We start from the raw sequence: 11,687 nt of genomic DNA on the forward strand, positions 1-11,687 counted from the left end.
ATATATATATATATATATATATATATTCAATGTAAATTAAAGTCTGGAAGTGTTGAAAATTGTATAATTTTATTTAGGACAATTACTGTATAATTACTCACAAAAATATATAGATTATATTATTTTATATAATTAAATTTAAATATAATCTAATGTAATATAAATAAAAAAAATAATGCATTTAAATAATTGTTCATATAAATGTAAAATATAAAAATGTATGTAAAACAGTGTGTAAAACCGTAATTTTGTAAAAATCTTGTTTTTTATTAGTAGTAAGTGTTATACACACATCTAGTATAATTAGTCATCAAACAAATAGATTATAATATTTTATTAAATAATTGTTGTTATTGTAACAAAATATGAATGGAAATGAATAATGCATTTGAATAATTATTATGTTTTATTTTTTATTTTATTATATAATTTGAATCATATTATTTTATAATACATTTTTATATATTTTTAATAATATAACAATACTGTCCCCTTTATCAAGACACAACACAAGAGATCATTAATCATTATAATGACAAGGAGAATGTATGTTTAACGACATCACACAACATAATATGCTGTCAATAAAAATGAACAAAAGCTCTATAATTTTCCCAAAACGAAATCTGCAGCCCTAGCAGGTGTCTTTTGGTGTTTTTGTGAAACTTACCGTGTCTCCAGCGGGACACTGCTGTTAAGAGCCCAACTGTCCTGGAGCTGGACGGATTCAGGGGTGGAGGGTCCATCTGGTGGTGCGGCAGTAGGAGCGTGGCTCTGCGGGTTCCGCCGGCTGGCCTGGTTGCTGCGATTGAGGGAATTAGCCGATGACTGGTGGTGGTTGTGCGGGGGAGGCAGAGGAGGTCGCAGGGAGGTCTGACTGTGATGACTGGACGCACCTGAAAGAGAGAGAGAAAAGGGAGATTAATCACAGAACATCTCTTCCTTTATGTTATGCTGTCTGTAAAATGTTTTTTAGACCACAAATTCAGAACATCCTGTTGTTCAGGTTGCTTTGATTCAGTGCAGCTGGAATCTGTTTACTGTTCAGTAGTCATGAGTGAAACACTTGTAATTGAAAGGAGGAGAGGTGAAATGCTAGACATATTGCAACAGAGAGAAGGATCAATTATGGAAAATAAGATCTAAGCAGACACAAAAAGAAGACTTTGATAAAATCTATTGTTAGGTGGAGAAATAAAACATGAAGACTCTATCAGAATGAAAACAAAAATAAATTAGCATTGCCTTCTAGCTCCTGACATGCTTGCTACAATAAAAAATCAATTTAACATTTATAGTTGAATACAGCTATATATATATATATATGTATGTATGTGTGTGTGTGTGTGTGTGTATGAAGAGTTCAGATGCAAAAGCCTCTAAGTACGTCTGACGGTTTTCTTTAAAATTTGCATTTCTTTCTGGCTACTATGTATAGGTTCCTATGTAAGTACTGGTATTTCTGAATTGGTTAAGGCTGGGATTTCATTCACTCAGTATCGTTATCTCATTTTTGACCAAGATGGCTTTTAGAGGCTTTTGCATTGGATTTCTTCACACACACACACACACACACACACACACACACACACACACACACATATATATATATATATATATATATATATATACATACACACAGTATATATATATAATATATTCTAATATATAATATGAATTCTAAATATAATATAATATAGTATAATTATTATATTATAATATGTAAATTCATAATTCTATTATAAACTAATATATAATATGAATTCTAAATAATATAACATAACATAATATAGTATACAAAAAAGTTGCAATAATAAGAGAAATAGCTTAGTCCAGTTTTTTATGATTTAGATATGCAAAAGTGTTCATTTTATAAACATTTAATGACAGCATGTAATGTTTTATTGTGCAATCATCTCAGCATGTTAACAATTGAGATACATAGGTAGGTACTATCTTTTACAGCACATAATAAATGAAGATATTTGCCCCACCTGACAGTCTCTGAACAAATATTGTTTCCAAGCGTGTCTAGAGGTTTAACAGATGTGTCTACATTCCTGAGCTTCTAAAGTAAAAATTCAATTATCCACATGAACTACCACAAAGGCCTGGGTCTATTTCTGTCATATATTCCACCTTTTATTTGTTTTTCTTCAACATAACGGATGCAAACAACACAGTGAATATGATAATGCGTGTTTCACACCCTCCGCCGCACCTCCCAGCATCGGCACATGAGGTCAAACGGAAGCAAATTCTTCCAGGAGCCTGTGAAAAGAGGGGAAAGCAAGGGATTCAAAAGTGCCTTTGTGTCCCTTAAGAAGAGGTTCCGAGATGAAAGAGGATTTTAGACCAACGGGAGATCGGCTACGGTCTGAGGGCCAGGTCTGTGTAATCTCTCTACATGCAGTGTGTCAGAGCGCTCTAAAAACGGAGCGCGACAAAACCCGGCCGGGCACAAAGCCCTGCTCTCTCAGCTTACAGCGCCAGAGGAACTCTGGAGGAACTCTTCGGCTCCAACAATGGTGCTCAAAACACTGGATTATCGCCCAATGACATGCCCATCAAAACCAGCCCGGCCACTTTCCACATACTGGAACAAAGGCAGGGAGGAACTTGTGCTTTTAAGGGTTTAAAGCGCTGCCACGACCGAGGCGTCATTCTTTGTTTTTTTCAAGGGGACCTGGCGTAGTCGGCCGAAATTGATGCGACAGGCGCAGAAGAAGCACCGTCTGAATGGGCTGCTGTGACAGTGGCCTTCAATGGGAAAATAAAGGATGGCGCTTCTGGGATTCTCTTCTTGTTCGCATGTGAGAACGGCACGCCAGGGGTCTCAGTGTGAAGCGCTGGAATCACAGAGGGACAATGGGCCGCTCCTGTGCTTCCATTATCCTGGACGTGGAGCTACACGTAGTACAGTAATGCAGAGATTACAGGCGACTACTGTTATTAGCACAGAGTTACGTGAAAGAGCCTAAATACAAAATCTCTCACTGTAATGTGCACATCTTTCCCAAGCAGGAGGTAGAAGACAGGGGGTCGTTTATGACGCCTGTGGAAAGAGATATTGATTGCCAGGGTGTGTAGCTATGAATTTGCTCTATGGAACATTCCTCCGACGGATGATACGGCAACATAATTGAACATATTGAACATATGACTAGAGGTCAACCAATAGTGGACTTTGCAAATAACAAAAGCTAAGAGGAGGAAATAGGCCGATAACAGAATAATCTGTTTTAAAAATTAATCATATAAATGAAATGTTCTCATTCAATATATAAAATAATTCTGGATTTCATTACAATGTTCACAATAATGACTTAAACATTAAACATGTTTTGTAATTACATAAATGAAATTAAAAATAGCTATGCTTTATCACTGTTGACACACTAACAATTTGTATTATTTTATCGTCATATGACATATATGAATGATGCACAAGAAAGGGAGAGAGACAAAATGGATAGAAATAAAACAACTTTTTAAAATGTTATTTTAATTAGCATTGTGTATATTATATATCAATATGAAAGTTACACCATACTCATGTTTGAGATTCATTTAATTTACCATGTTTATGTCTTTTAAATATAAAAACATAGTCAAAAGGTGTGCATTGTGTTTGTGCGTTCTTTCTTTTTTTAATTGCTGTTATACAGTAAAACCCTCAAGTGCACAGAAAAACATGGTTTATGTAAAAAATAAAATAAAATAAAAAATAATAAAATAAAATATATTTTAGATTTTTGCCAGTAGCCATGTGCCAATTATTTTTTAGCCTCAATATGTCAGTCTACCGTAGAGGGTAAAAAAATCAAATAATAAATCAATTGTACAATCCACAACAGAAGGACATTCAGTATCCTAATCTCAAAGAACTAAGACAAAAGCAGCCAAGGTGGGTCTTCTTCTCTTGCAACAGAGACGATAACAAAATTTCACCCTGGTGTTGTTCATGATTGAGTTTTGTAAAATGAACTAAAAAAGCTTCATTTTGTGCAGGGAAAGAAACTCTTTCATGACACAAGGTCACAGATTCTGCTCTCTTGCAGCTCGTTCCCTCTCAAAACTTCCGCTTACAACACGGGCTTCATAATGCTCGATTTATTGGGACACGAAACAGCTGTGAAGCTATTCTGTCCTCCGTTACTGACATTCATTTCTTTCCCACCAGCCTCCATCACTTTCTCTTTTCACAAGGCTGTGTTTCTTTCTCCCTCAGCTTTCCGTTCTTCACCATTTAGCAGTGTTTATGAATAATGGAGTTTTGATTCAGTGAGCGAGCGGCGGAGGCAGACAACATAGTCGACAAGCAACACAAGGAAAGAGACACTATATTGGTTCAGAAAAGGCCTTTTTGCCTAAATCGAAACTTCCTGCTTCCTGCCAGCCTGTCCTTCTTTAAAAAAAATAAAAAGACACATTTACATTCAACGCATATCAATGAGAAACTGCCATGAAGATTGGCTCGCTCTGTCTAGCTACACAAGCGACAGATGAAGCCGCGAGTATTCGGAAATCAAGCGGAATAATATGTGTCTCTTGCCCTGCCTCCAAACACACACACACACACACACACACACACACATACACAGATTATATCTAGCTAGTTTCATTTATTTTTACAGAACCAGGAACAAAAGAAATATCTACATAATCTGCAGATTATATAGTAATGATCAGATTTGACCACTGTCAAAATGGTTTCGGGTCTGCTATTGGTCGGACAGACAGTTTATTTATTATTCATTTTCAATTTATGTTTTAAAATTATTATTATTATTATTATTATTACTATTTTGATGTTTATTTTGTTATTACCACTTTTATTTATTTATTATAATTAATTTATATTTTATATTATTTTTTGTATTTTATTTATAGTTGACTCTGTACAGTAAGTTGAAAAAATTACACCAGCTTTAAGCTAAATCAATGGTAAAAAGAGTGTAAAAAAGGAACAGAAAGAGAAAGACAGATGCGAGAGAGAGCGATCGGGCCAGAAGAAATGAGCTGGTGCTGGTGAGACAGGCGGAGGAATGGAGGAAGAGACGTGGGACAACAGCTCTGCGTGGCGGCTTCTTGTTTCCAGCGCATGGCAATGGTGAAATTACTGCAGCCAAGCTTTGCTAGGCTATAGGCCATGCCATGACAGGGATTAAAATAAATTGCCCAACATGAGCGGTGGGAACTGTGGAAAAACAATAGGAGTAAAAGCATAAATGTCAATTTGGAATGATAAAAGACACAATCTAAATGTAGCAGGAGGAGCCTGGAGACAGAGCGGGGGTAATTGAGCTCCGTGCTATAGAGTTGAGTGTTCACAGAAAGAGAGGGAAAGAGAAAGAGAAGGAGAGAGCAATGAGCTGTCATGATTGGTGGCCAACCACCTTCTGTCTTTCATCCATCCTCAGACTAATTCTTCACGCACCAACCACCGTTTTTTTTCTCTTTCCCTCGCTTGACAGATCTGGCTAGACAGTATATGACAACCAATAATATTTCAGAGCTTCACTGAGTGGGAGTATGGGAACCTTGTCAACAACATGTTCACACTGTCATTCGAAGGCATGAACACAGAACATGTGAACACAGAGCTAATATACAAAAATATCTGAAACTAATTAAAAAACATATAAAAATGTGCAACTGCAATGCATCTGGAACTCAGCAGACTATGAAGTTACGGCACACACTGCCTTTAGAGCTGAGCAAAAAACAACGCCCTACTGGGGTAGGTGGTACTACCGAAATTTTACAGTATGTCATGATATGAGTAATGTATTTTTCTGGAAATTTAACCAAAAATTGATTACACACTACCACTCGTTTGTGCTGTTACAAAAGTTACAAAAGATTTCTATCTCAAATAAATTCTGTTCTTTTGAGCTTTCTATTCATCATAGAATAAAAAAAGTATTAGAGTTTCAACAAAAATATTAAGACACACAATGGTTTCAGTGTTGATAATAATAAGGCATGTTTCCTCAGCATTGAAGGACACTGAAGACTGGACTAAAATATAATCACATGGGAAAAGTTATTTTAAACTGTAATAATATTTCATAATATTACTGGTTTACTGTATTTTGGTCAAATAAATGCAGCCTAAGAGAGGAAAAATATTACCAACCTCAAACTTTTGAATGGTTTCAATGGTAGTGTAGTCTGCAAGTAGTAGTCTGTAGTCTTTGCCATTTGCCATCACAGGAATAAATTACATTTTAAATGAATAAAATACACATTCAAATAGAAAACAGTTATTGTAAATGTAAATTATAATAGTAGTTGACAATATTACAGTTATAACTGTATTTTTAATGAAATAAATGCAGCCTTGGTGAGCATAAGATGTCAAAATGTCAAAAACAATACATAGAAAAATCTAACCGACCCAAACCATGTGGTAATGCTTCTGTTCATTCATCTCATTTGAATATTTTGAGTAATAATTACTAGGCAAATTACCTACTATAGATTGCCTGCTGTAAATTACCTTTAGTTTACTATAAAAATATCAAAAAATATCAAAAAATGTATTTAAAAAAAAAAACTGTTGCATAGCATATGTGACGTTTCGAGCACGCAGGCTCTTCATCAGACTGATAAAGAGCCTGCGTGCTCGAAACGTCACATATGCGTGCTCGAAACGTCACATATGCTATGCGACAGTTTTTTTTTTTAATTAATTTTTTGATATTTTTGGAGCTTTGGTGTGGCCGACTTTACATCAAAAAATTTTCCACAAATCAAAAACTACAATTATTTTAAATGATCAGTCTGCCATTAGTGCAAATCAGAATCTTCAATTATTTAACACAACAAAAGTAAAACTATAGAACTGCAAGTTATGGTGACAAGTTGTGACTGGATAAGCCTCATGGGCTTATTAATATAGACAACACACGAACACATACACGCATGACGTACATCAGTTTGACAAGCGATAACAGCTATACTGACGTTATGCTTATCAACACCCTTTGATAGCAACTTCTCAAGCTTTCACATGTTAAGTGTAACGTCATTCCCACTGATTCATCTACTGTGGCCGGGTTCCCACATTTTCTGACCAATTAATTTCAATGTATTTTTCCCATAATTGTTTGTGATGACTAGATAAGGTTCCGTTTTCTTTTTCACAGAACAGACTCACTAAGAGTATTTCAAGAAATCATTTAAAATGACCATAATTAAAAAAAAAATGACATTGATTATAAAATATATATTATTTTTGCAAAAATCACTCTTTTAAAATTACCCGATTTTTCTAGGACTGTGAGAACCACAACGCAGTACAAACTGTATAGCAAAATCGCAAAACACCAGCTGACATACAGTCATACCACCCATCACTATTTCCTACAATACACTGTCTTGACATATGAAGCGGTTTTATTCTGAGCAAAAGTCAGATCTGCATGCAGAGAGATACAGTGAGATCAGCTGACGTCTCCCTCCTGTGCTATTGAAGATTTGAGGATCCAGAATGGACAAAAATAGCTCAGTGCTGGACACCAGCTGGCCTTTCCTTCTTCTTCATCTTAGTAGGATTTAAAGCTGAAGTGTGTCATATTTAAACATTTTCTCCTAAGTTTAAAAAGCAGGTAAAAAATAATATATATTGTGTAGATTTATAGGATAGTTTACTCGAACATTACAATTTTGGTCATGTCGTTCCAAATCTGTGTGACTTTCTTTCCTGTGTGGAACGTGAAAGAATATATTTTGAGAAAAGCCTCAGTACAATGAATTATAATACAGTGTCCCAACACAATGTTGAATTGCCCATACAAGTAATTCAATGGTCACCAAAATTGTTTGGTTACCAACATTCTTTAAAATACCTTCTTTATTTTGGGTTTAACTGTCCTTTTAATTTCCCTGAAAAGTGTAAGCATTCATTATCTCTAGCCAAACAAGCCTAACCACTGCATCTCAGCCAATGGTGTGAGTTTGGGGCGGGACTATCTGTCAGCCTGACCAATGGCTGATGGGGGAACTGTCATTATTTTTAATCATTAGTAAAATATGCAATATGTGACCCTGGGCCACAAAACAAGTCATAAGTCTCATGGGTATATTTGTAGCAATAGCCAACAATACATTGTATGGCTCAAAATTATAGATTTTTCTTTTATGCCAAAAATCATTAGAATATTAAGTAAAGATCATGTTCCGTGAAGATATTTTGTAAATTTCCTACCGTAAATATATCAAAACTTAATTTTTCATTATTAATATGCATTGCTAAGAACTTCATTTCGATTTTCTTTTTTGCACCCTCAGATTCCAGATTTTCAAATAGTATCTCTATTCAAAAATTGACCCTTATGACTGGTTTTGTGGTTCAGGGTCACATATTATCAAAGTGAGTGAAAAATACACATAGTTTGGTCAGTCTCAGACACTTGCCTTCACTAATAAGGGAGTAATTACATCCTACTCTGATTACAAATGCCACCCAAACAATTCACAAATAACAATTACATTCATTATACTGCTAATGTTTAGGTCCCCTAATATATCATTTATTCTGACGCTTGACTGACACAAATGAAACCATTTTATTCGCCTCACAGCTGAAAACATAGAGCTCAAGTCATAACACAAACTTCCACCGATTTCCTTATTACCATTTTTTTCCCCACAGTCAAGACACTCCAGAAATAGCGAAAAGAACCACACAGAAACTAGATATGAATAATTTATCTGCGGCATTAGCACGCTAAGAGCGAAGCTCTTTCCAGGAGCAGCGAGCGTCGAGCCGCACAGAGGGCTGAAAACTGGGTGAACAGGATGACTCGACAGGGAGAGGATGACAGAGAAAAGAGGGACGGAGAGAGCGCCACAGAAACTCTGATGGGAAGGGTGGAGGGCGATTGAGGGAACGGCTGAGGGAGAGAGGGATGGAAAAAGCAGCGAGTGAACTAACAAGACAGGTCTCCCAGACGCACGCTAAGCTCTGGTTCCCGAGCACACCTCGGCCGCGTGGATGACACCTCTGAGACAGAGAGGCTCGAGCACGACCCGTCTCACTGTAGAATAATCACACACACATGCACGCGGAGGAGAAGAACATCAGTGCATACCAATTACTCTCGTTTCAGGGGTGGGAGGAACGAGGCGCGGTGAGCATTGCTGCCACCTCAGACCTGTGATGTATGTTGAGCAGCTTGTATGTCTCGTAACTGTGCTTATACAACATATCAGCATAGACCATTATTATTTATTATTATTAATAATAATAATACGAATTATTATTATATGAGTATTAGAGAATTTAATGGCTTATTTATTCTTTTTCTTTCTTTCTTTCTTTCTTTCTTTCTTTCTTTCTAACCAGTCATTTTCAGTGCTTTTTTAACAGTGATTTTCAGTATAAAAATTACAATCACTATTGCACATAAAGATTTTAACAGATACAGTAGCTGATCTTATTTTAAAGTGTTAGACATAATTTTCATTAATATAATAGTTATTATTAGTCATAGACATAGACATAATTAGTTTCAAGTATTCAAGCAAATTATAAAATATGTGTTCCATGAAGATATTTTGTAATACCATATATATATACCAAAACTTAATTTTTTATTAGTAATATGAATTGCTAAGGACTTAATTTGGACAACTTTAAAGGCGATTTTTTTTTAATATTTTTAGATTTTTTTTTTTTTTTTGCACCCTCAAGATTCCAGATTTTCAAATAGTTGTATCTCAGCCAAATATTGTCCTATCCTAACAAACCATACATCAACGAAAAGCTTATTTATTCAGCTTTTGTATAATTATAATTTATTCAGATGATGTATAAATCTCAATTTCAAAAAAATGACCCTTATGACTGGTTTTGTGGTCCAGGGTCACATACTCTATATGCATGATTCAAATTATTATTTTTTTAAATAATCACACATTTAACTTGCATATATACGTAAAAAAGTTATTTTAATGTGCAGTCATTATTCTAGTAAATATGAATAATTACATATTAGTTAACAGCTATTGTATTTGCAGAAATGTCTATATTGTTGCCTAACATACAAGAGTAGAGATTGATTTTTCAGCAGACATCATCTAAAACAATAAAATAATAATACTAATAATAATAATGATCAGATATCATATCTGCTAAATTATGAGAATTAAGAATGAATAGTCTGCACAGTGATGCTGCTGTTGATACTGATGGCGAACCATGATAATTCAAGCATGCTTAGAGCTGACCGAGAAGAACATTTTCAAAGGAATAACAGTTCTGCATGATCACCCCTATATTAATTATCTGCAAGTGTTTCACATGCACAGAGGAGTAATATGACTGCCTGGTGTCATGTAATGAACCTTCATTATGAAAGGATTACTGAATATAAAAGGCAAACATCTGTGGTATATAATCACGTCTTTCTTGAACAAAGATAGGCCTACAAATCCACTTCTTCTATTAAATTCTGACCCATTTCACGAAGGAGCATGCGGTATGATCCGTTATTTCTGCTATGCTGACTGATAAAAACACGACTGGTGCAAATATCAAAGGTTTATCTCATTCTGCATGTTTTCAAAGAGTGTTGAAAGACTCCTAGTTAATTAACACTCTTAACTTAAAAAGGTGTCAGAGCTTGATGTTAACATATTTTAACTGGAAGGTTGTGCAAGGCACGATATATCTTTCCCATGATCCTGCATCAGGTTTCGTCATGTATGAACAAGAGAAAGCACAGATTTTTTTTTTTTTTTTTTTTTTCAATCTGGATCTAATAAAATATACTGGTAATAAATTATTGTGTAGAAATAAATGTGGTAAATAATTACAATCTCAAACTCTCTGATTAATTACCCAGTTGTAACAATGATTTGAATATAATTATAAAGCATTATTCTAAAAATCCAGTTGCTCTGGCCGTGCCAGTGAAGCATCTACTGAAAAAATTTCAACAGATTAGAGTACATTTGATTAAGCACACATACAATTTTTCAATGTAAAATTCATAATTACTGCTAAAACTGAGCAAAAAGAATCCATAATCAAAACTCACAAGCTACAAAACACACACACACACACACAAATTAATGAAAAATGTTATGTAATGATCTATGTCATTTAAGAATATAAAATATAAAACTCTGCCAACCAGGTTTAACAAGAGACAAAGCTTCAGAATACTACAATGCTAAATATATTCTTAGTGTCTTTAATTTGTGAATTATAGCATATTATGTCTAAACGAATTACTCTGAATGCACAGGCAAATAAGAAAAATATAATTATGGTAGAAATGTATTGGGGGAAAAAAACTTTACAGCCGATAGATTGAGAAATTTGTCTTGTCAAACATGATCTGTTTACATACACACACACGCAAATGAAATAATGAATTTACCAATCCAATTTACACTTAATAAAATAAGCAAAGTGTGATTTTATATTCACATAATAACTATGATTAAAATGGTTATCAACATATTTTTAAAGCATTTTAAGTGGTACAAAGTAAAAGCTTTTGCATTTAATTTAAGAAACATATTTCACAAATTCAAGGGCATTTTTGTGCTGTTCCACACAAAGCTAGTGACAAAAACATAATAATAATAATAATAATAATAATAATAATAACATAATAATAATAATAATAATAATAATAATAATAATAATAGAATATTAATAAAGCAGG

The 11,687-nt window shown here is 34.4% G+C and overlaps 1 protein-coding gene across 3 annotated transcripts in view; it reads right to left on the minus strand.

Moving 5' to 3' along the window:
* Positions 1-11,687, minus strand: part of LOC107756812 (teneurin-2-like) — a 199,642-nt gene that overhangs the window by 81,508 nt on the left and 106,447 nt on the right. For all 3 annotated transcript variants that reach the window (XM_016574099.1, XM_016574098.1, XM_016574100.1), the window contains one exon: positions 671-896. In XM_016574099.1, the coding sequence (XP_016429585.1) occupies positions 671-896 (226 nt within the window). The remainder of the gene's footprint in view (positions 1-670; positions 897-11,687) is intronic.

This window comes from Sinocyclocheilus rhinocerous, unplaced genomic scaffold, assembly GCF_001515625.1.
Source record: "Sinocyclocheilus rhinocerous isolate Xijiao unplaced genomic scaffold, SAMN03320098_v1.1 scaffold22, whole genome shotgun sequence".
In the NCBI taxonomy this organism is placed as follows: domain Eukaryota; kingdom Metazoa; phylum Chordata; class Actinopteri; order Cypriniformes; family Cyprinidae; genus Sinocyclocheilus; species Sinocyclocheilus rhinocerous.